The sequence below is a fragment of the Corvus cornix genome, chromosome 3, assembly GCF_000738735.6.
Source record: "Corvus cornix cornix isolate S_Up_H32 chromosome 3, ASM73873v5, whole genome shotgun sequence".
NCBI classification, from domain to species: domain Eukaryota; kingdom Metazoa; phylum Chordata; class Aves; order Passeriformes; family Corvidae; genus Corvus; species Corvus cornix.
Window position 1 is genome coordinate 13607140 of NC_047056.1, and position 25972 is coordinate 13633111.

Genomic DNA, 25972 nt, shown 5'->3' on the forward strand with positions numbered 1-25972 from the left:
GGCTCTTTAACTTGCTCCAACTGGTATTTTTTTCCTTCTTTCCCAATTCAAGTTGCTGTGTGGGTGTTTATACTTCACAGATGTGTACAAACTCTATTCTTCTCAATGCTATAAATACATTATATACACATATATACATGTATTTATGATGACCAGAGCCCGCAGGACTGTGTGCATCGCAAAAGAATGATGCTATCAGAAGTTATCTATTTCTTTTAAAAAATGTCAGTGTCTTCCTCTATTTAGCCATATCACCCTATATGCTCTAAATGCAACCCACAGTGAATGAAGTTACAAAGAACCCTTTCCTCTGTAAAATATAAATACACTGAAATCACAGTAAAATAGTAAAACCAATTTTCAAATTACCGACCACTTTATGGAATACTTCCAGCAAACTTTAACCCACCTGTCTAAATTTCTGGAATATATTTATAAACAGAAAAGGATTAGGTGCTAATCCAAATAATCCCGTCCTAGAAATCAATTTCCACACACTGCAAGTTGCTCTACCACTGTACATTGACTACATTGGAATCTTCTATACAGTTCATGATTGAAACAGCAATGTATTTCTTCTTGTAAGAGAAAACCAAATCCAAAGATTATAACGATTTAGATTAAGGTGCATTTCTATCAGACTGTTTGACTAATTGCAGTAGAACATTACTAATGTAATTCTGTTAAAAAACATGACTAATGTTTCCTTGAACAGTACTTTTGTTTGCTTGTTTGTTTTCAGCCAAGAGTAAATGTTTATCTCACCAGAACAATAAGGTTTTAAATACTGGAAAAAATAGAGGGCAAAATATGAATTATAAATTCATAACATTATTTAACACGAAGGAAGATTTCAAAAGTCAAGTAACCATGCATAATATTTAAGAAAGTTCAAGAACATATAAATGAAAGCTAAACACAACAAAGTATTTTTGCCTCTAAGGAGATGCTATCAGGAGCTTCTCTCCAAGTACTTGGAGAGAAGCATAATCCTGGTATCAGTGCTAAGCATCAAGACGAGGAAGTATAAATTCCCTAAGTGTTATTTGCTACTTGGCACGATTTTTTAATGTTCTGTATAGGTGTGAGTTATTTTTACCAGTCAGTCAGCACTGGGAGGCCTATATACAGGAGATGAATGTAAACTACAATACTTTACTGACTGACCAGCCATTAAGCTGGAAAGGCTGAAAAATACTTGACATCCCAATGCAGCAACTGTTGCCAGGGTATTGAAATTCTGGAGTTCACATAGCTCCCTACAGAAAATTAGGTAATTCCATTTGGCCTGAAAAATACTTCTTCCCATGTGACTCATAAGACACAAATATTAGAGCTACTACAGAAACTGCAAAGAATCAGCCAAATCATTAATCATCTCTTAATGAATTTTTTTTCATTGCAGAATTACCAAAAAAGTCTCTTCTCCCAGCAACAGTGCAAAATAGTGTTGGACAGATGCAACAGTAATCCCAGAACATACTCTTAATACCACAGCAAAACACTCATGACTACACTGCTCACTCTGTGGCTGCAAAGCCTATCAATTAAGTCATCCCAGAAACAAACAAATGCTAGGAATTCCTCTGCAGTTGTTTACTCTCTGTTTAGACAGGCCCAAAACACTCATAGGAGAACATTATGATCAGTATTGATGTCTAAATACCTTCACCCATCATAAAGGGGAAAATGTTAGAAATATATCTATATTCTAACAGTATAATAATATATAATAAAATAAAATATAATATATATTATTATAATATTATAATAATATATAATAATATATCTATATTTCTGGCAGTAAATTACCACACACAGGCCAAATAAAAACAATGCAGTCTCCACTCAAATAATACCTTACTGGTCAAAGGTCCCAACAAAACTGTACTTGTGTATTACAAGTATTACAAGTGCAAATGCAACTGCTGTGGGTACATCTTAACATGCAAGTGTTGTGCTCACATGTTGGTATCATATTTCAGTTTCAAGGTGACACTTGGTTGATAAGATGTACCCACCAATGTGACACACTATTTACTTGGATATCAGTTGCCATACCCTTTTCTGATCTAAGCTCTTCTGTCTCCTTTTTCAGCCTTTCGATGTCTGCCAAAAGCTCCATGTTCTTCTTCTCAGATTCTTGCAATTTACTTCAAAAGAACACAAAAAATGTATGTAAATATTGAGAACCCACGATACAAGTCACTCTCGTTCCTAATGTCTTCAAATGCCAGAATAAATCTATTGGGACCTGTTTAGTTTACAGAAAAAAAGCAATTTATCTCTTAAATAGGTTCATGTTTTTCATGTTTCTAATTTCTAAGTAATTGTGTGAGCTTGCATCCTGTGAATGGGAAAAAAAAGACTGTATGTATTTTTATGTTTTAAAAAGTCCTGTTTTTCAATAAAATTTATTTGTTAATCAAGTACCTGTGATACTAATAGATTCAGTTGAAGTATTTTTTTTCTCAGTTCCTTTACAGTTGGTTGTTTCAGTGCTTTCTGACTCACAGATGAGAGGTAACACTACTCTGCAATTTGAGCACATTTCTCATTCTTGCCTGTCAAACTGGCTCTCCTGTTCTTACACGATCTCCAGTGCTGCCTATGATCACATTACCTGGCCTGAAAAACACTCAAGGTAGGTGAACCAGATGTTCCCATTTTACAGGTAACATACTTGAATTTTAGCTCTATCCTACTGCTTTCCTAAAGCTGCAAAACACACCAGTGCTCTGAGCTAGGGTGAAGCTGGATGCCTAGCAAAATGGAACCACTTCCTACCCAACCCCCTGTTTCAGGCATTCACCCAACTCAGAATAAGTTCTGTTGTGGGGGTGGTGAGGTAGAAGTGAGAAAGAGAGAGGTCTGAGGAAGGAATAAAAAAATTCATACTAGTCCATAAGCATTATTACTTCTTACTGTGCAAATCACTGATTTTAGTCAGCTAACCCAATGCAGTTTCAGCAGAATACAAAAGAATGTGTTCTAAGACACAAACTCACACTCAAAACTAGGAGAGACCACATTATTAAAGAGAAAGTGTTCCCTCTGAAAGTCTTCAAGACTTCAACTTTCCCCAGTAAGTGTTCAGCTGTTCAAACAATGAAGGGAGATGCAGGTTTTTTTCTCATCTGGGTGTATGAAACCGGCATATCATTCATGATCAAATTTCGACAGACAAGGTAGATAAAAGTAATGATTTGATGACATTTCCTGGGTGGTATCAAAGTAAATTTGCATCAGAACAATTCCATCTTACCACTCTGTAGAGATACAGGAAGCTTTGACTTTGTTCAGCTCATCCTGAATAGCCTGTTTGGCTCGGATTTCAGCATCAAGAGCAGACTGGAGCTCCAGCCTTGCAGACATATCCAGCTTTGCAAAGCGTCGCATCTTCCAGGGCATGTCCTAGGAAAGAATCAAAAAATGGAGTGGAAAGGATAAGAGGAAAAGAAGCTGAAAATGAGGAATGTAACTAACTTCAACAACTGCATTTCTCAGCCTATTATGTCCTTAACACAGGAGTTTGGTATTGGGTATTCAGTTATTCAGAAGGGAAGTTCTAGGAAAGTTTAACTTTTGATTAACATAGACTCTACAGACAAATTATTGCTGCAGCTGAAACTATCCAATCAGTGGGTTTTTCAAAAAAAACCCCCTTCTGACATATGGAAGTAAAGTCTTACTGTAGCTCTAGCACCCAAACTGGAGTTCCTCAGGGCTTCCAGCTCTTCTGTCATTTTAGAGGCCAAGGCTTGAAGATAACCTCGAGCATCTTTTTCATCGCTTACCCTAAACAATTACATCAGAAAAAATAAGATGTTTTAACCAAAGAATTTAAAGAAAAACAGAAGTCCCTCCAACAAGCTAACAACCAGAAACAGATAAATACAGAATACAAAAAGAATCATAAAACATAAGGAGAAAAACAACAAAAGCCCAAACAGAAAACCACACAGAACTAATTCTTTGCTGCTTTGTGGAGTTTGATTGAACAATATCCATCACTAAGACAAGGAATGAAAATTTAAGAACTACCTATCAGCTACCTGAAATTGAGATGGTGAGAAAGAAATCTTTCAACCTATTTTTAGGGAGCAAATTAAGACAAAATTCACAACCAATAATTAACAATTCAATTGTCCAGATAATATTGGAACTCATGGTTAACTTTACTGTACCAAGTGACTATGAGAACTAGCAGTTAAACAGTGAGTCTGCTTCAAGAAGTGCTAATTAAACAGGGAGAGTCTACTTCTAATGTTATTAAACAGCACAAGCCAGAAGAGGCTGTCTCATCCACCGAGCTTGTTTTCTATCCACACATGTTTTCTGGGTGTAAAGACAACAAGGAGGAGACATGCCTGTTTCTCAGATTCTTTGATCATCAGTTACAAAGAAAGAACAACAACTTTCTGTGATTAATCACAGCAGAAGGTTCTTTCTTCACATTGCCTCAGGTGTTAACATGTAAAGAAAGTTGCTAAAAAATTAACTGACTGAAACGAAGTAACTTATGAAAAACCTAAAACAAACAAACAGAAGAAAACCCAACATCACCGCGCCCACCCCATTTCCTCACATGCCTGGCTCTGAACACCTTCATTTTGCCCACAGAAGAGCAGTATCAGGTCTGCAAGGTCTTTATTTAAGTCCCCAAGCTGCCTCAGAGACCAGCATGATAATACCACAGCTTGATCACAGCTAAGTCTATGAACACCAAACACTGAAATGTTTAGGATCTGCTCTAAGTACTGAACATCAAACAGCTTTAAATAAAATGTAAGAAAGTGGGAAAACATTTTTTCTGTTTCATGAGAATTAACTTATCCTTGCTTCCTGATCTTTAAAAGTAACTCTAAGCCTAAGTATGTTGGACTAGAGAAGAGAGTTCTCCAGATGGTTGATTTTGTCTTACAGTGACCTTCCAGCAGGAAGTGTTTCCCCCTTCGTGCCTATAGGCAATGTAAGTTTTTCTGGTTGATACTGTAGGGTTCATACACACATGGAAATGGTGCTACTTGCAAGTTTAGCATTAATTATAAAAGTAAAAGTTTCAACACAGATTTATAGATAGTTGCCAGGAGGCAAGAAAGACACACTCTGAACTGTCATGGGCAAGGGAGGAACTGAAGAGCTTTCCCACAGTGGCCTTAAGGCACAATCACACTGTGAAAGCCACAGGCTAAATATCTGCAGGTTGTGGTGACTTTTGGGTGTGCAGTTTAAGGTTTATTTAAGGAAGACAGATTGCTGTAATACAGAGGAGGCAAAAGCAAAATTAGTAACCATTTTCCACAAATCTCACACCCAAGATGAAAAAGTAAACGTTTATTGGGCTTTCTCTTCATTGTCTCCTGCTTATAATTTAGTTCAAGAGGTGGGGAGGAATCTAAGAAAACCCTGCATGTCCTGACTATTAGAGTCATGAGAGTTTTTATATTAATGAGTCACTGTTTTTCTCAAGGTACATCAAAACTCCATGCAAGCAGCATTCCAACTTCTTTTCCCATAACATTCTGGATGACACATTTTGACAACCAGATACAGGTAATCTGAGCCTACACAAACTACTATGTCTACAACAGTGGGCAAAAGATGTGAGAAGTAGTTAAAGATGCTTCTTGGGGGTAGTAAGCGCAAGATTAAATACACTGTAAAAAGAAAAAAGTTAAAGCAAGAATAAAAAGAACGTTGAGGCTCTCAAGGTGAGAGTAAGTCTTCCTGATGTATGAGAAGGGAAAGAGATTTAGGAATCAGCATTTAATTTTCTCTATTTTTAATGACATGTAAAATCTTTGCAGAAAAAAAGGGGTCCAATTACTATGCCCATTTTTATGATGGCACATCCTTCCTGATGGAAGGCGAGGAAACACTTCAGTTATTTGGTTTATAATGCACAGAACCCTCAAGCTCTAAATGCTGAAAAGCTGCACATGCAAAAACCTAAGAGAGATGTTCCACAGACATATAGAAATCTAGAAAATGAAAACATAAAGTAAATTTTTACAACTATCTGTACTGAATTCAAGGGGAACTCCTCAGGCTCTAGAAAACAGTAAATTAAAGCAGTGAAATTTGGATCCGAGGTGGTTTTGTTGTCCACTAGATGGCAAAATTCTCTCAGTAATGACATACGTTGATTAAGCGTTACGTGGACCCAAGAGCTCTTGGAGCTTTCTTATTTGTTATTGTTTTGCTGAGGTTTTTCCATTTGGCTGGCTTAAAAAAATTAAAATTAAGGAAAAAAAGAGCAAGAATGGCAAAGTAACTCCTGCTAATGTTGCTCTCCTTGTCCTCATTCTGACAGAGAGCCCTGACAAGCACAGCAAGAGACCTGAGGAAGGGAAGTTCTTCAGGTTCCACCCAGTCACTTCTTTCTTTACTGAAAATTTAGATTAACTGTTCTGTTTTCAGATATAATTGCCCTTGCAAGCTTAGTTCATCAATGCAAAGAACCCAGAAGAGCAATATGGTACAAGTTCCTGTAAAATTAAATTTGACCTTTTGGTTGGAGCCAACATCATGACAACCCTCACATAACCACTGGCTGCCATCCGTATGGTGTTTGTCAGGATGCTCAGTGGGTCTCCAGCTGGGATACTTTACAATACAAAATGGACCCAGAGGACCAAAGAATTTTGCTCAACAGAAGTGGTCTTAAAGCCCTGGGGTCTTACACCAAGCTCTGTTTAACCTGATTTAAAAACCCCAAGGAAATCTGAGAGTCATGACTCCTCTAGTCTCTCGGTGCTTTCAAATTTCTGTTGTCGTCCCAGTATACTCAAAGTCTCTAACCTCATTTTTAATTTTTCCCCTGCTGTCTCCAATAAAACCTGTTTTTTAAATATATTTCTCTAAAAATTTTTACCACTTCCTTCTGCTCCCGAGCCCTGAAATTTCACCCCACCCTCCAGAATTTCTATTTTAGAGATAATTAACTTCTGACTATTCTTACTTCAAATACAGCACATCTCAGAATTTTACACGTTTTGAGTTTCTTAACAGTTCAACATGCATAGAATTTTTGCTATTTTTTTTTCAAAATTTGTGTGTGCTTTTTTTTCTGAGAGCAAACAGATTTTAAAACAACCAAAAAACCCCCAACCCAAATTTCAGGGCTTCTTTAGGTTTGATTTAGTTTACAAGTGTTGGGAGGGGGTAGTTGGTACTTTTTTTTTTTTTTTTTGTGGTTTTGTCTTGGGGTTTTTTCCAATGAAATCAATTGAGAGAAAATCAACAATAGTAAAAAAAAAAAAATCTGGCTGGTAAGTAAAATATGAACTGAATATTCTGGTAAACAACAATGAGAGCTTCTGGCCAGGCTGAATCTAAGCCTAACATCCATTCTACAGGCAAAACAGGTAGGATTCAGCTCATCCACATAAACGTACTCAACAATACAGAATTATCCACCTGAATGAGTTGGGCAGGCTTTCTTTTCAACCTGTGGTGAGAAAAACAGACTTCTAGAGTACTAGTCATGGGACTTACTGAGTTTTCTACCTTAGGACTTGTGCAACTAGGTTACATTAATCCCTCCCAAATTAAGGTTCTTGCCAAGTACGCTGGGAATCACTACCAAGATTTCCAGTGACCTCCTTTCTGCACAGCACAGAAATATGGTACCACGGCTATTTAAAATATTCCTTTTTAAAGTGACTGCATTAACCTCCAGTGCAATTAATCTCTTTCCCATCTCCCATAGGAAGATTTATAGCTGACTATAAAAGCCTCAGTATTTCTTACTCTTGTCAAGGAATGATGAGTGATTTGGCTAATATAAACTCGTCAATATAATAGCTCCATTAAGGCTGAATGATCCATGAGGGTCTGTTGAGTCCACAACAGAATTTGCAGTGAAAGTTTGATTCAAATGTTTATATTAAAATATTGCCTTGTTTATGGTATCTTGAGATAACAACAGCAAGATTAAAAGGCTTTCATACATTATCCCTAAAGAAGATGCAATAAAGCAGAGTAGAAGAGCAGGGAAAGGCTAAAGGAACATGATAAGCCACTGAAATTACTCACAAGTTATAAAATCTGTGAGAAACAGCAATTTAGAAGGGTTGCAGGAATCATGAAGAAAGTGACAAATCTTAACCATCCAAAGTACGAATTTGAAGAGATTTCTTGAGAGGTATCCATTAGATGGCAAAGCACTTAAAAAAATTTAGGGACTTCTTGGGCTTGTGTTACTCAAAACAGGACTAGAACAAGTCCCTTGAACAGGCCTCTGAGCAAACTGTTTACAAATCCAGTAACTATCCTTCCTGGATCCTGCCTCTTATCCTTCCTGGATCATGGTAGAAAAAGGACACGGCAGTGTTTAAGAGGTGGAAATAATGCACCCAAAATAGGTATTTTAATGTAATATTGTATGAGAAGTCTGTAAAGTTTTGAAGAGGGAACTCACAAAGTCTCCCCTACTTAGCTAGCTCCAAGGCATTCCATTGTCACACTGAGTATTTAGGTACAGATTTAAACTGCATGCTCTTCTGACAAAAACACAGTCTTGTGACTGATTAAATAAGACTAGTTTTCTCCAAAATTAGGTGTGGATTTTTTTCTTTTAAAATATTTATCATTATAATGGATGCTTTAATACTTCCTATAGCCATGTTCCCCAGAGAAGAGCCTAGTTTCAGTATGCAGTGCTGAATTCTAAGAACAGCAGATGGACATGACCAGATTATCTGGGTACCACATGGAAAAATCTAAACATAACAAGGAAAAAATGTGACCTAAGATAAGGCCTCACATAGCTGAAAAAATTTTAACATAAGCAGAGAAAAGTATGGAGGAAAAATTGAGATGTGTTTAGTGATGAAAAACTGGAACCAAGCCAGACTTTTTAGATTCCCTTAATGTTTGCCCTAGTACTTTTGTTTTCTCCTTTTCACATAATTCTTTAATTTTTATTTCTGTACTATTTAGAAGACACTATATTATCATAAGGGATCAGTAAAATAGTGTCTGTTATTCAGAAAGTTAGTCTTGCATGTTCCAGATCTTTTTTCACTAAGTATTGTCAGAGATAACAAAAAACTCAAGGCCAAACCATTTTACTCTTTACAGTGACATCCCTAACATGAAAAATGCTTTATCATTTGCCTGAACCACATCAGTAATACATCTTAAAATATTAAACACTCTCATAAAAGTAAAGGAGAAGGTACATTCTTAATGGCTGTTGGTACATTTTTACATCATGTTAAGTGGAACAATCTACATTTAATTCTGATTTGTCTTTTCCTACAACTGGCAAGTTTTATGACTGTTTTCACATGTAAATCTGAAAAATTGTGTTTGATTACCTTGGTGCATTATGACAGATAAGCACGACCTTAAAGCAATAAGGAGTGTGAAATTATAGACTTGTATCACTTGTTACCTTGATTTTTTTTCTGAATAAACATTTCCAATTGGCCAGAAATTAAAAGCTGTTTAAATTAACAGTTAATTAACAGTTTTAAATTTCTGTGACTCAGGTTGTCCACTACTATCACCGGTATGAGAGACAAAATTTAAAAGAACACACACAAAAAGTGGACCCTTTAAATTTTTTTACTTCTGCTACAAATACAATGCCTTGAGACACAATGGACTTCGTAACACAGATCAGCATTACATAATTTTATGCAACAAACATGGTTTAAAACACACAGGAAACCTCGGGGATGGCCCTTATGCCTTGTTATGTGTTCACATGGCACTATTCAAAAGCCAAACTTCCCTATAGGTGGACAACGAAATTGAACTAACATTACAACAACACCAAAATAGGTTTCTCTAAAACAATGTTTCCCATTTTTGCCTGGGCACAACAGGTTCAATTTTTTCACTAACATGAGATAGGAAAAACAGGGGGAGGGAATAATCAATTAGAAAAATACTAGTATATCATGATGAAGTCTTCCTAGAAGTGGATGATCCGTAAAATAAATATCTGAATGCAAACTGGTTTTGTAGATGCGAAACACTGCAGTGGACCATTAAAGGTGAGGGGAGATAAGCAGGCATGAAGGGAAAAAAAAAAGATAGATGAAAAACTTAGAATACACAATCTTTTTCTCTTAATAGTTTCAACCTTTTTTCTTGTTCTTAATTTACTAGAATTGGACAGAAGACTCTAGAAAGATAACATCATTATTTAGCAGAAGTACCATTAGAAACATGACTTGACTGGCTTTGTGGTAGTCTCAAATACTCTCCTTGTAAAAAATCACATAAAAGTTGCACTGTATTTGTTCCATTCTGCCACATGCCAAGCAGATGAAGGAAATTATTGCCGAGACATACTCAGCCACTACTTTTCCCAGGCTTGCTCCCTCTCAGAGGCGTGAGCTCAGCACGATTCCTTTCAGCATTCTTCCATACCCACAAGCCACACCCAATGACCATGATTCTCCTGCACTTTGAAAAGCTCTGTTTGGTGAGACACTTTCACTCTTAAGGAGGAACACAGTTTTCTGGATTTGTATATTACTACCATCTCAGCCAAAACCCCAGCAGAATCCCAGACGGGTGTGAGGTTTCACCTCAGCACTCCCAAGTGCCATGTGCAAAGACAAAAACTCAGCACCAGCCCCACCACATACTGAGGGGATTCTGCAATGCCATGAGAGCAGAGTACTCACCACTGGATGATCTCAGTGATTTGGGCCTCCCAGTGGGCCACAGACTCCTTCTTATCAGCCAGGTCTCTCATCTCTTCCTCCAGCTGCCGATTATTCATACTCAGTCTCTCAAACATGGTGGTGAGCTGAAGGAGAATTTAAACAACTCGTTAGAAGTATAAACTGCTGTGACTCCATCTCTGTGCAGACTCAAAACCACATGTTCCCCTCTCCCACACCTTGCATCTGCTTTAGAAATTGGTACTGGCCATCACAATAAACACCATGTAACAATGAAAGCCAGAATCTCTTCCTATGTATGACCTTAGCTGTACTGAAAAGCCACTTTTAAGGACTTGAACTACATTTTCACTCTACCAAATTAATGAGTTTTCTGAGAATTAGTCTCCAAATACCTCTACAACTCTTAGAAGGTTTCTGCTTTGCACCATACAGGTGTGGAATGTTCTGTATAGAAAAATCTGTACTAGAAGAGCAAAGCAAAGGCATAAAAATTGTTACAGCTCAGATAAGACTGCTGAACTCTCTCCCTTGTTTAGTAACCATGGAGAGAGAGAGACTGAACAGATACAGGCATGAGACAGTCCTGAGATTCTCCAGGTGTCTCATATTCCCTTATTTTTCATTTTACTTACTTGTAGACAGGGAAATTGAAATTAAATGCACATCTCTAAGTACAATATGTTATACCTAGCAATTAACCTCTCTCATTCTAATAGCTGCCATTCATACAGGCACATTCTGGAAGACAAAAGCCACAGCTAACCCGAGCTGGTATTGGGAACTAAACCTTCATTATGTTAAATTATTATTCAGAAAGTCAAATTGGAATCAGAGACCAGACAGACTTTAGAGGAAGGCCTGCTTAGGAGAATGAATCTCAGGTGAAAGGCTTCTTTTAGTACTGAAATATATTAACAATCCAAAATGATTAAAGAATGGCCAATTTAAAATCTGTCTTGCTTTTTACTCCAAATATGAGTAACTCCACACCCTATTTATCATTTAAATGGGCTTATAATTTAAATATGCCTACTTATTATATGTCATTTGACAAGAAAAATACAAAGCTAATGGTGGGGAGAGAGAAAGCAGAAAAACTATCAAAGTGACTAGGCTTTCTTAGTTTTCTTGGACTAAGCCTACATATAGGCATATATATTGTGTGTCTTACACTGGTATGAAAATATACTTTAATTTGAGCACAGACATGCAAACATGCTTACTTTGAAGAACATTGTACTTTCATCATATTTTTAGAAAATCTAATGCATTACAGAAAGAATAGACAAGTTTAGCAAGACTTGGATAATGCACAATGAAATTGAATAACCTGTCAAAATGAACAATAAAGAGACAATCTAAATGCACGAATCGTAATTATTACCTGCTCAACACACTTCAGTTAATATGCCTTATCATTTGTATTTTTTTAATATCTCAAAGCAACACTTAATCTCAAAGGGTAGGAGGGGCCCTGGTATTTCAAACGATTGACATGCAAATGTATTCTAAGTAATCACATCATTAACTGTGTGTTTTTATATTTGGGTCACACAATGAAATAATCCTTCTTTTTTGGCTTACAGTGTTGTCTAGAATTAATCTTACCAAAATTAAGACCATCTAATTCCATTCCCACACATAAATACTCATATATGCACATATATATGCACATGCCTTCTCAAGTTCAGATGCATGTAGACACTATTCATATCTAATATTAATCACCAATTTTTTGTGTAACATCAATTTCTACTTTCAGTTAAAAGGTAGTTATAACCAATGCAGCTCCATATTGTCCAATTTGTACATAGCATACACTAGTTGTAAATTCAGGGCTTAACTAATCAGCACTCACCTTATCAAGTTCATTTGTAAGTTTTTTGTTTTCCTCTGTCAGCAGAATCTTTTCTCGTTCATACTTTTGTTTGAACTCTGTTTCAAATTCCTCTCTTTCACTTTGGCTAAGAAATAAAGTCAAGTAGAATTAGAAAGTTTTCTATTCTAACTCACCCCATTATTCACTTAAACACAAAGAGATGAATTCACACACATGTTGGAGGGAAGCACTACTGTGATAATAACACAACCTATTAAAACTAAGCCATTTAATATACCACCATCTTAGGACTACAAGACAGCCTGCTAAATTTTTGAATTAGACAGTACAGAATCCTTCAGTACAAAACTAACAGAGCTCCACCGAGCCAACGTTTATTAACCCACTTACGCAAATTTTATTCTTCAGATGTATCTTTTGAACACTGAGCAGCTGTAATCCTGCAGACCGAAGCGCGTGTCCATATTGTAAAATGCTCAGGGTACATTCTCAGCTCACATGAACATTATTTTAACACACACATTTCTGTAACTCCAAGTTTCACACAGAATAACCGGCAAAAATGAGCACACACGAAACCAGAGCATACAGAAGCTAAATTAGAGCACTTGGGGCTGGGTCTCTGATGAGCACAGCTTGTATGGGCTAGTCTTCGGGCAATTCAGAACAGCCAGAAGACACACGTGAACTGTTAATTCAGGTGTCATGCATTCACTATGAGCAAAAAGTGGATGGATAACTTTTACATTCCTAATATCACCAGATTCTACAGCAAGTTTGGACCATTCTTTCTGAAAAAGTTTCACAGTAGCTGTTTCCCCCAAACCTTCCCTTCTCCCATGGATGTTTCTCAGTAGAGGAGAACCCCTGGTTGATTCTGCTCAATATCAGCTTCGATCTTGCACAATGGGTGTGAGAACCTGAAAACAAATGAAGCTGCAGGCCCCCTCTGTTTGCCAAAAAATCCCATGGAATTTCCTTCAAGTGGTGCACAGTAATGTTTTAGATGTGGAACTCCCACCTTGTATCTACTGTTTTCAGATTCACTAGCCTTGCGTCTTGTATTCACCTTTTCACCAATTATTTGGGTCACTGGCACAAAGTTCATCAGCAGGTTGATGGAACTATCCTGTAAGTGCCACAGATACAGAAATATCCACTCAGCAAATACCACTGTCCAGTCTGAAAAGACTTGAAAAAGTGCCCAGTATTAAAGGTTAACTCTGTAAAAATAAAATCCAGGGGAAGCCTTGTCTTGAGCACTGCAATTGTTTTTCTAGATACTGATCAGAATTTTGCACAATGCAAAGATAAAATACATTCTTGCTGCTTTTTCTGAGATACAGAACTACTAAAGCTTTGCCAAATTGAGAGAACACCCTTCAAAGATGAGAAATGTCAGTGGTTACAGCGAACCCAGTTAAGAGTAATGCTGGTTTGAATTTCCTACTCTTAATTTGAAATTCATTTAGTGCTTCAACCACTCTTTGAAATCTAGTACATGTTAGACTCATGGTGAAATTCTATGTTGCTAGGCATCCTTTGAAACATAACACTTCATCCTAGTAAAGTTATATACTATCTCACTGTTTAAATGCCAAGTTTGAAATTCACCACCACTCCTTTTTTGCAACAGATTCCATGCATATGATCAGCTGTGTAGGGAAAAGGCAGGAAGAGATTAAAGCATTGGCTGTCATAGGAATTAATAACAGGTCCTGCTTCTGTTTTCAAGGAGTAGATTCAAAGCTAATTTTGCAGATAGAAGACCAAACTAATTTTTAATGAATTTCTTTTACGCAGCTTTCACGGCTTTGTTTAGGAATTTTTAATTCCGTATTTGTCTTAGATTTATTCCTTTAAGGCTTTAGGGCTCAAAGCAGCCATAAATGGTGGTGAATTACAGAAGTTATGGATTAGTGAAAGAGCCCAACATATTTGTAATTTTCTGTATTTTACATTCTTAATTCAGCTGGTGATTGTCATTACCCCAGTCAGTCAGACTACTACAGTATAATACAGAAATGAAGATAAATTTGAAACAGAGGAGAATGTGTGTATAATCCATCACACCCAAACAGCGACTCTGTAAACTACAGAACTGTGACAGACTCCATAGGTGTACCTTGGACAGCCAGCAAGATCAAAATAATGCTTTTGCTTTGAAGCCTGGCATCCTCCTCTCCCATCAAACTTCTCTCATCTAACGTTTAGCTAGGTGTCTGCTCTTCAAGTTAAGAAATCATACACAACCCGGCTTTCTTTTTATCAGTAAAACTGCAGCAAACCACATGCAAGCAATGTGAAATACTACTTTATGGTATCACTTTGTCATTCCAGCTCCTTATTGCATCCGTATAAAGTGGCCAAATATTTTATCTTACTGCTTTGAAACCTAGAAAAATAGACCTGAAACAAACACCAGCCCCCAGGCTTCTTTATACCACACAATTTAAAACCAGCAAATGCTGTTCTATAAAGCTCTCTGCTTTATAAATCCATCATGAAATGACAGGCCTGAAAGAAATTTCTACAAATGTGATTTATTTTACACAGTTTCTTGCATCTTCTTCTGAAATATTTCCTAATGACAATTCTAAGAAATGGAATCTCATGTTACACAGATCACTGGCCTGATACTGTGTTCCTATGCTTCCAACTTTAATAGCACTCATGTTATGAGACTTCAGCAAAGGGCAATCATTTTGTACGAGAAGGCAGTTTCTCTCCCCTGAAGACTTATGCTTTTGAAATAGCAAAAGTTAGAAAGCTTAAAATTGAAGCAAACAAAGAAAAATATCCATTTAAAAAATCCAAACCAGAAACCACCAACATGCAAGTTACACAGAAATCTACATACAGATTTTGTCAAAGCTCTTATTGATCCTTGCTTAGAATAACCTATGTAATTCACTCAGATTACAAAGTAATACAACCACATCCTCTTACCAAGATCTTTTTTAATATGCACTGAAAATTACTTTTAGACTACTAAAATATTTTTGCCAAACTGTAAAAGCATACTTCAACTCCACACCCACCCCAAGCCTATTGTTGAAATAATTCCACTTATTTCAGCACAAAGCCTCCAGGTGCTTCCTTTTCAGTGCTTATATTGAACACCTCTCTACTGGAAGACTCACAAAAAGCTTTTCATGCCTGACTACAAAAGCTAAAAACAATATGCATAAGCAGAAACAGAAAATCTATGTTCTTTTAAGGAAAACTACCAACTATTGAGTAGCAACAGCAATTCCTGCATTCCCAAAGCTTGAGCTTCCCTTCAAAATTGCTGAAGTCAAACTACAGCACAATTTGAACGGTGGACTTCTGCCTTTCTGTGCAGTCCTAACACTTGCATGAGATTCTGCAGATTTGTTTAACAAAAGACAGACAAGATCAGACCTTCAGCAATCACTCATCATGTGCCTGGACACCTGTCTTAACATGATGCTGCAGCCCTTCCCATGAGGAGCCAAGTGTTGGATACCTGTTATATGACACATTTCTGCTCATGCTTTAAAATGCTTTCTTACACAAACACTTGAAATACTACAAGAAACACTTGGTTATGACAGCAGCCATTCTAGGTTTGTACCCAGTTCTTTTTCCATTTATAGAGAGAGAACAGACTGAAAAAAGGTTTATGAGCTACCTAGCATGAAGCACATCAACCTTTGTTATTTTACTAGATGGACATCTAGTTAGAATGTCTGCAGCTGTACAATACCAGAATTGGGAAAGGAGGAATTTTTGGTCTGGTTGCTGCTTGGTGGTATGAACCTTACAAACAGTTTAGCCTGCAGAAAGAAGTATTAATGATCCTTTATTGAATATTGCTCCTCCCAAGACACTGCTGCACTTTTTTAAAAGAATGTCATACCATCACCTTTATATTTTACAAGACAGAATGGCCTTTTGTGCACTTGTAACTCTTTGGTCAGCAAGACCATTAAGTTCTATCACAATGAAAACATGCTGCTGAGGCAAGTTTTACCTCTCCACCTAGAACAAAACAGCAAACTCCTGCGTTGTTAGTAGGTCCAGCTGCATGCTAGGAGGAAACAGTTCATGCACTGCATTCTAGGCTGTATGATCTACGATCCCTGCTGAATACAATTTACCAGAGAAACAGTGTTTCCACCTCTATTTGCATGAACTTTTTGGAAAAAAATTGTATTTAATTTACTACTTATATTTAAAGGACTTGCTACAGTTTGGCTAAGCTCTCAGCAGGGACTTTTCCATGCTTTCTCTCATTTGCCATCTTGCTACAGCAGCAAAAACACTCATCTATGTCAGCATCTATAAAGCATTCTGAATTTTTTATGAATGAACATGTTCAATTTTTAACTTATTCCCACTACTACACCATCCAACAGAAAAACTTCTTTTTATTGATGAATGCCTCAAGGAACAATCTCAAGGCCAGTTATAAGCTCCTCCATGTGGGAGAGAAAAAAGCAGGTCTGACAAATTACCATGTCAGAAGAGATAAAGCAGCTAGCTTACGCCCACAGTAGTCTGCTGACTGATGTTAACACTGGATGGAACCCAGCATGGATTAGCCTCAGCTCACATTAAGTGACTGTTCCTGCGCTGGCAGAAATGTAAACAATACTTGATCTCTAACACATCAGTTTTGCATCAAAAGATGAAAATACCAAATAAAAGAAAAATGTCAAAAAACCATGTTAAAGTGCAACATGAGCTTCAGAGGTAAACTCACCCTGAGCTACAAGTCTGTAACTCAAGTTACATACCCTTGGAACGGTCAGCCAGTAAAACAGTTCTGGTGTAAAATTAGCTGTTTCAGTACAAGGATGTGAAGATTTTTGTTCTGTTTTTAAAGGTGGTCGTTTTCAACTCTGGCATCAGCTCAGCCAAAGTCCAACAGTCTGCACTACACTTAAGGAAGTGACAGTGTTTGGAACAATACTAGGAGACTTCAAAAGGTTAAAAAAAGGTAAATTTCATACAGTACTCACTTTTCTCTTCTGGTTTTCTCTAACTTGTCTTTCAAAACCATGATCTCCTTCTTGAGGGCAAGCTGCTGCCTCTCTGCATCCCACAGTTCTTTCTTCAAACTTTTTATTTCATTAGCATGCATCATTTCACGTTTAGATAGTTCTTCTTCATAGAAAACACTCTTCTTTTCCAAGTCTGCCTTTAATTTAGTTATCTCTTGCTGGTGTTCTATACTGCTTACGCCAGGTGAGCGGCCAACCTGTTTTTGCTAAAATAAACAGCCCCAAATTAACACTCAAGAATGTTGAAAATTATGCTTAGTAACAACTCGATATTCCTAAGTCTTTGTTTAGAAAATATCCCATTAGAGCCTTGAGTTAAACATAACTAACTCACTTTTTTTTCAAAATTTGTTACAGCATAAATCTGAATGACACTCTATTATTTGATTATTTAAATGCAGTAATAGTTTTCAAGCCATTGAAAATTTGATCATCACTTTAAACATCTCTGGTCACATTCTGACTCCCCTTAAATGCAGTCAGAAAGTGACCACAGAATTAAAGACTTTGATGCTTCCACTCACACAGCTGACAGCAATAAGTTCAAGTGACTTTCAGAAACGCAGAATAAGGACTAGGATATACAGTTAATACATTCTGAAGGAAAAGTAATTTCTGGAAAAGCTATACTAAGAGAAGCAGATCGTTAACTGAATGCTAAAATCTAGCTACAGAAACACTGTATGGATGGTATCAGTCAGGAGGGAAACCTGACCTATTTTACTCAAACTGATCATTTACATCACAGTGGATTAACAGGAAAAAACAAGCTTTAAACAATAAGAGTAATTACTTCACTTTTCGAAGTTTCATAGCTCTCTTAGTGAGGTCTTCTGGCATTTCAATAGTCTTTACACACTGCTTCAGGATACATACACATTTGCACCAAATGCTGCACTCACTAAACTCAATGTCCTGCCATAACATAGAGGAGGAGCAAGATCAGGTTCAACATGAGATAGTGGCACGACATGCACTGAAATCCAAGTACGGAAATAACTTTCTAATGCCAACATATGGACAACCTGGTTTGGAATTTTTTTCTGTTTTTTAAAATATGCAATTCAAGGTAGTCTAAGGAAAGGAAATTCATAAAAACACTGTGTTTTGACAAAGTGCACGTAACTGGAAAATCTACTTCCCTATGGTGACTTTGTCACACTGTCCAGAGGATCAAATATATTTTGTTAATTATATCTCCATTCTTACCATGAGATATTAGAAACCTCTCAGTCACCCTTAATTGGGACTGGCTTTGGGTAATTTTCTTTTGCTGATGTATGAACACGATTTAAGAGCTAATTGTCATTGCAGAACACTCCGATGAGCTGAATTTCTACCATGACAAATTCTGTGAGAAAGCTGGGCCTTGCTGTTAGTGTCAGCAAAAAACTGCAAAACCCCCTAAATGTACGAGCCAGAGATGTTCTGCTACTGCACTGTTTTCTCTAACTCATCAAAACAACCATCTGTTTTGATGTAAGACTAAAATTCTGCCCTTAGGATGCAGAACAGTAAACTGGAAAAGGAAGATGCCATCCTAACAGGAGGTGCTTTGGAGAAAGAAAGATTTCTTTTTTTTTTTTTTTTTTTAAAAAGCAAGCATAGGAATTTTCTGTCATGCACAGGCAGTTAACTATGGAACTTGTCTGTTACTGCCCAACATCCTGAATTGCTTACACACACAGGGTATTGGAGCACAGAGAAAGTTTAGGCTTTGCAACATCATCTATCAAGTACATAAAATGTTTTCCTGGAATTGCACATTTCTTACCACAACAAAAAGACACTATTGGAACCATAAGAGAGATGGTGCAGTAGAAGAGAAAGCCAAACGGTATTGAACAATGGCTTAGAGAACTGGAGAGATATAGTAAACAAAGAATACATTTTGAATTGATGAAAACATATATTCCGAATAGATGTTTTCATACATGCCTATTTCAAATGGACAAATGGTGCAACTGAGACATAATGCATCTCCTGGCACACTGACAGCTGCTGTTTAATGCACCCCCCCCCCCTTGGCTAACAGGGCACACTGCTGACTGAGTCTGATTTTACTGAAAATGCATGACATCCACAGGATCCCCTCTGTCCACACACTTCACTGACAAGTTTGCAGAACCCCAGCAGGTCAGCGTTGCAGGACTTGGCCTGATAGAAGGCACACTGCTTTCTTCCCAATAGGCTCTGCTTCATCCTGGAACTCTCTGACCTTATCCTCTACCACAGCCTCTGCTCCTTTCCTAAGGAAGGAGCTGCAGCCAGTACTCTGCACCTCCCCGGATGATCTGAACGAGAGTTACAGTGGCAAAGTGGGCTGCCTGTAATAAGAGGGTTCACATCTTGGCCAGCAGCTCTCTTCTCATTTAAGCTCCTTCAGAACTCCCTCAGGTGACTTCACATCTGACGCACCTGCCAGCTCTCCTGCTTCCTGCAATCACCCCAGAAGCACCCAGCTCACCTGCCCACCCTGCTGCCAAGAACACACCGTGCGGCTGTGTTAGTTTAACACAGCCTGGTTTTCGGTGGGCGGGAGAAAGCTGCTAGAAGTTTCTACTGTGTCCGGCACAGAGCCAATCGCTGAAGGCTCTGACGATGGGCACTTTACCAGCCCAATTAGAGAAGTTGGTAGCGCCTTTGTGATGTTTTAAGATGTTTTTAAGATGTTTTAAGAAAGGAAAAACCGCGGGAAGCTCTCCTTCTTCCTCCCCTCCGAGGGGGTCCCTCACGGCGCGGCGGCCAGGACCGTGCCGCTGGAGGAGCCATCCCGGTGCCGCGAGCAGCTGCGCGGCCAAGACCCCGCGGCGGGAGCAGTCCTGGGAGTGCCCGTGAGGTCGGGGCTGGAGCCCTCCCGGGGCTGGAGCCTTCCCGAGGCCGGGAATGGCGCGGCTGGGGACACCCACGTGGGGCTGGCAGGGACCACATGGCCAGCGACAAAAACATGGTGAACAGTTGCCCGACACGGAACACAGACAAGATCAACCTTTTCAGCACAACGAAGCTCTATTAGGACTTTTCAATTAACAGAACTTGAGAACAATAATACCTACGGACAACAATTTTCTTCCGAGTCAGAAAAATGGAAAAAAAGGGAGGACACGTGAGGAGAACCAACATAGCAGCACTGAGGTCAGAAAAGAAGGAGAGGGAGGAGGTGCTCCAAGCATCGGAGTGGAGATCTCTCTGCAAGCTGTGGTGAGGACTATAACACAACGAATTCTTTCCCTGTAATTCATGAGGTGCGTGGGGGGATGCAGAGATCACTCACAGCCCATGAGAAAGAGTGCTCACGCTGGAGCAGGTGGATGCTGAAAAGCTGAAATCTAGTGAGGAACTCAGAGAGAGAAGACCCTTGCTTCCAGAGACAAAGAGAAGCCTTGCTTCCAAACTAGAACAGCTTATCCTTAAAAGACTAAACCTCATGAACTAAAATGACCCAGGCTAGGCAGTTTTGGGAAGACTGCTTGGCCCGTGGGAGGGACTCATGTTACAGCAGGTTGGGGGGGGGGGGGGGGGGGGGGGGAGGAAGGGGGGAGGGCTGCTGTTTGTGAAAATTAAAACCACGCCAGAGAAATTCATAGAGAACTATCTCCTGTGGGAAGGACCCCACGGCACAACAGAAGAAAAAGCTCCTTTCCCTGAACGAACTGAAGATAGATTCTTAGAAAGTGAAAGACTGACCACACCCTCATGTTTTGTCTCCTTGCACTGTCGGTGGGAAAGAGGGAGGGGCTGAGAAGAAAATAAGTGTTCTAAAGGTTTATTTTAGTTCTCATTACCCTTTTTACTTTTAATTCTGTTAAACAGTAAAAGGAAAATTTATTATTAAGTTTTCAGCCTGTCTTGCCCTTAAAATGTTTTTCCCCATATCCTTATCTCGACTCAAGAATTGTTTACGTTTTAATTTCCCCATCTCTGCTTAGCCATAGCAGAGGAAAACGAGTGAATAGTTTTTCCTGGGTGCCTGGCGCTTAGCCAGCATCAAACCTCGACAGTGGCAATCTCCAATCTCCCTTGCTTCAGCAGTGAAGTCTGACACACGAAAGCCTGGTGGAGCATTTCTGCCACAGCCCTGTTAGCTCAGAGATTGCCTTTTGCATCCCCAAGCAGCCTCATGGGTTTCCTGAGGTTTTCTGCTTTGGATTTACAGAACTTCCCACAATCACTCTGAGCATCTACTGCAAAGTGTTTCCTAAATTCTCTTTATTTAGCCCTCTATATCCTGTTCACACTTGACCTGCCATCATTTATGGTCTTTTCTACTCATTTGGAGAAACCTTCCTTTCTTTTTTAAATACTTTTGTGTAGGAAAACTCCCTGAACTTATCTAAGGAACCATGCAGAGCTTTTACTGAATGGACCGTGCACTATCACAACAACCACACAAGATAAGTGTGCTTACTGAATTGTAAAATATTACCAAGAAAGCTAAAATTCCCTTTTCCTCTTCTGATAGACTTGCCCTGTTGTTATAAATCAGCATATCATTTATTCTCAATAGATCTCCCATAAATTCTTCTTGCCTCTTAAACTGTCATACAAACTCTTTGCTGATAGGAAAGATTCATGGAAGCAGAAGAAATACGCTAATTTTCAGATAACAACCTGAATTCACAGCAATAGAAACTTTATTAATCCAAACTTCATATTGAATGGATTTCCTTATTCTCTTTTAGCAAAGGAAGGCCAAATAAAAGAGTGTTTGCAAAAAACCACTGACTTTTTTGTGCCATAATTTAATGTTGATAAATGCCCCAGAGAATTCTAATGAAAAAAAACTTGGTTGTTGATTTAAATTAAGACCAGATTAGGACTAATCTCACGTTTTGCCCAAAAAGTTTAGAATTACCCTACTGCATGAAACATTTGGAACAGGACTTCACTGTAAATGAACAGCAATCCTCATATGTAAATTAAAAACTTTCTCATTCAATTTTTGAGTAAGCCTAACTTCTTTAGAGCAATGCATAAAATGCTAAATCACAGAATAAAATAACAGTTAACATTCTTGGCTGCCTTAAATTTCTTCTCATAAAATCACATGCACATGTGAGAAATCTCATCAATCTAAACAAAATCTTCATGCTCAATGCTGTTCTTGGGCAAAAATGCCTCATCATCTGGCTGAGAGGCAGAACGTGCTAAAACTGTTCCTTTACAGTTACATCAGTTGACACCTATTGTGCAGGAAACACGAGGAACAACACAGCAGACAGAACACCTACACAGAAACCTGCCCAGATGCAGGTTTATCTTCAAATATTCAACCATCCTATGCTAAAAAAAAGCTTTTAACACATAAAGTTAAATAAAGATTAATGGAAGCAGTGTGGCAAGACACGGTTGAGTATTAAGAAGTAGCACATCAGGCAAACGTTCATTTTTCTGGGCAATAATGCAATGCATGCCTGCATTAACATTTAGCACTGACTGAAGTGACAGACTGACAAAACCCTTTTGTCCTACATCTGAAAGCAATCAAACAGATCCAAGTCCTAGTTGACTAGTAAGTTTGCAGGTGTTAATATCAAAACAGACTAACCTTTAGCCCTTCTACTTCGCTTTCCAACTGTTTAGAGTACTGTTCACTCCTCTCTCGCAATTTCCTGTCTTTGGATGCCTCAGCAGCTGCAGCTTCAGCTTGGACTTCCAGCTACAAAAGTACATACGTTTTTAATAGATAGGATTCTTTTTTTTTTTTTTCCAAAATCTATTGATGGTTTTCAATATAAGAGAGAAATCTTCAGCACCAAACTGAACACTTCAAATTCTTAGAAAACAAAACTGGTACTGTTAGAAACAACAAACAAAAGGTTAAAGATTTACAAATAAAAAAAAGACTCAGAAAACCTTACATATAACTTATTTCATAGAGTCTAAACAGTCTTCTCACCACTTACTTCTTTTTTAAGTCTCTCTGTTCTGCGTAACTCTTGCCTTAAACTTTCTACTTTTTGCATCACCACTTCCATTTCTTCCTCCTTATCTCGGAGCTGGCGGGCAAGCTTTTGTTTTTGAGAGTGCAAGTCTGTCAGCCGCTCGTTCATCTCTGAGAACTCCTGCATTGCCAATTTCCGCTGGCTGTGTGCATCTTTCAGCTCTTTGGCTTGGGATTTTAATCTGTCACTAGACTCTGCCAGTTCCTACAGTTTAAAAAAAGAATTAAGTAATAAACCTAGAAAGCTGCAAGGCGAATTCTGTCTTTGGATGTGCATCTAACGCCTTTTCCAGAGTGAATAGAAACTATGTATTTTTTTTATTTCATGAATGCATCTACAATACAGATTACATGCCTCCATAAATAAGGAAAGAGGCATGTTTTACACTACTGGAGTTAGTTAAACTGCATAAATGTAAACCAAGTAGGAATCTACTCCATTATTACAGGTAAACACAATGGTTTTCAAGCACTTGCATTACAATATAAAAATACCTTGCTTTCTTAATGCAAAAATGTCATTAGCATTGTTTTTTAAAAAGTACTTAAATAAATTACAAGAATCTCAAGTGTTAAATGATTAAAAAAAAGCTTTTGCATTGAATGGAAAACTCTGCTCTATGAAAATTTTTACTCAAAAAGCTTTTGAAAACTGGCCTGCAGAATGATTTCCATACACTGTACCTTCATATCAAATATTAGAGAAAGTTTCAGGCAACAAAACACTGCAGTGAATATAAGCAATATATGATAACTATTCTTTTCAAAGAACCAGCATGAAATAACACTGCTAGTGTGTGATAACTCCACAGCACATTAGCTTCACAAAGCTTGCTGTGCCCTAGATTTGTGCCACCACACTACCAGTGAGGGACCACAACAGTTTACATAGTTCAATGATGTTCAGTCAAACCAGAGCAGAACAAAGAAGCAAGGAAAAGCAAATTTCAGGATAAAGAGAAGATCAACAGGAAAAATTAGTATTTGGCACTGCTGACATCCATGTAAATCTAAAAATGTTTCTAAGGTTCTTAAAAAGAAGTCCTAATCACTATGAGTTGGTTTAGAAGAAAGATGGTCTTTCTGGGACAAACTGGCAGCTTTCAAAATTTTAGGAGCCTTAAGGGTCAGAAGAAACAGTGTTAAACACAGCTGGCACATCAACTTTAGTACGGACTCTAAAATACTGGGCCAATATAATCATGATGAAAAACAGGTTTATGTATTTCACACCTGATTACAGGTTGATCTAATAATGAATACAAAAAATAGCCATGAAAGACAGTATGTTATAAATAAGAAAATGAGAGATCAGGGAGATACAGAAGAAGAAATAAATTCCATTATTCTTTAACAGTAGTTATTTCAAATTACTTTTCAATCTTCATATTTGGGCAATTTTTCACATCTCCCTTCTGGAAACACTTCCGTGACACAGCCTTAATACCATATTCTTCTCATTTTTCACTGTTAAAGTTTCACCCATACTTCAGATTAAATTGTCTAGGATAGTTCTTCTCTACTCTGTCTTCTAACCCCTCCCTACAATTATCACCTTAATGTGAAGCTATAAAACCTTTTTTGCAGCCACTGTGCAATTTGGATCATGGAGTTGTTCACGATCTGGAAGCAATCAGTTAGGACCACCCAGCAGTCATACAGACAACGTGTTAAATAATGTCCTTTTCTTCAGGAAAAAAGGCAGAAAGCTAAGTAGGTCATGCTACACACTTGTTATCTGCTCATTAGCTTTACACTTGAAAGTTATTACAAGCAAAATGAACAAAAATAAAACAGTCTTGAGGGTTCAGAAGAGTTGCTGACTAATTGCTTTTACCTTATTAAGATCTTCTCTCTCTTGCTTCAGTGTTTTGACTTGCTTCTCAAAAGCCTTTATTTGTCTGGAAGCATCATCCAATTCCCGCCTTGCAGTGCTGGCCTCCTCGAGTTGCTGTTCTAGCTGACCAGATTCTAGAAAAAGCAGCAGAATTTGAAATATTCTAAGGGAAAAATCATAATTCTAGAATAGCATAGCCTAGCTGCTTGAAGCCCCTTCAGTTTTTTTTCTGGTTTCCATTTAAGCACAAAATAAGGCAATTCTTCTCTGGTTTAGAATAGGGAGCAGGTTGTTTCAGCTGCCACTATCTGCTTTTAAGGGAACAGAATGAAAGGTCATAGCTTGCTGAAATACAACACAGAAAATGATAACAATTTGTCTTCTCACATTATAATAACCATGCTCTATACATAATTCTGTAATGTATGCTTTAACACAACTTATACATTTGACTTTTATGTGCTGTGATGTAATATACAATACATCTTTTATTACACTGTAATTATAAACACTCTCCCTCCTCCCTCCAATTTCCCCCAGAAAGAAACAGTAAAAATAATGGGTCACTCAAGAGCTGGCAAGTGTTCTCCTGTCGATACTCTTAAAATTAACTTCAGCTGATTTTACTTATTTCTAGTGTGAAAACCACTTGTTTTTATGTGATCTGCT

At 37.9% G+C, this 25972-nt stretch overlaps 1 protein-coding gene across 10 annotated transcripts in view; it reads right to left on the reverse strand.

Annotated features, from left to right (window-relative positions):
- The window catches only part of CDC42BPA (CDC42 binding protein kinase alpha), a 183992-nt gene that overhangs the window by 42939 nt on the left and 115081 nt on the right, over positions 1 to 25972 (reverse strand). For 9 of the 10 annotated variants that reach the window (XM_039568934.1, XM_039568933.1, XM_039568931.1 and 6 more), the window contains exons 13-21: positions 25304 to 25437; positions 23429 to 23671; positions 23071 to 23181; positions 17481 to 17728; positions 12511 to 12616; positions 10650 to 10774; positions 3693 to 3798; positions 3266 to 3414; positions 2062 to 2153 (exon numbers count right to left, since the gene is read on the reverse strand). In XM_039568934.1, coding sequence (XP_039424868.1) covers positions 2062 to 2153; positions 3266 to 3414; positions 3693 to 3798; positions 10650 to 10774; positions 12511 to 12616; positions 17481 to 17728; positions 23071 to 23181; positions 23429 to 23671; positions 25304 to 25437 — 1314 coding nt within the window. The remainder of the gene's footprint in view (positions 1 to 2061; positions 2154 to 3265; positions 3415 to 3692; positions 3799 to 10649; positions 10775 to 12510; positions 12617 to 17480; positions 17729 to 23070; positions 23182 to 23428; positions 23672 to 25303; positions 25438 to 25972) is intronic. The other variant, XM_039568935.1, reaches the window with a different exon arrangement.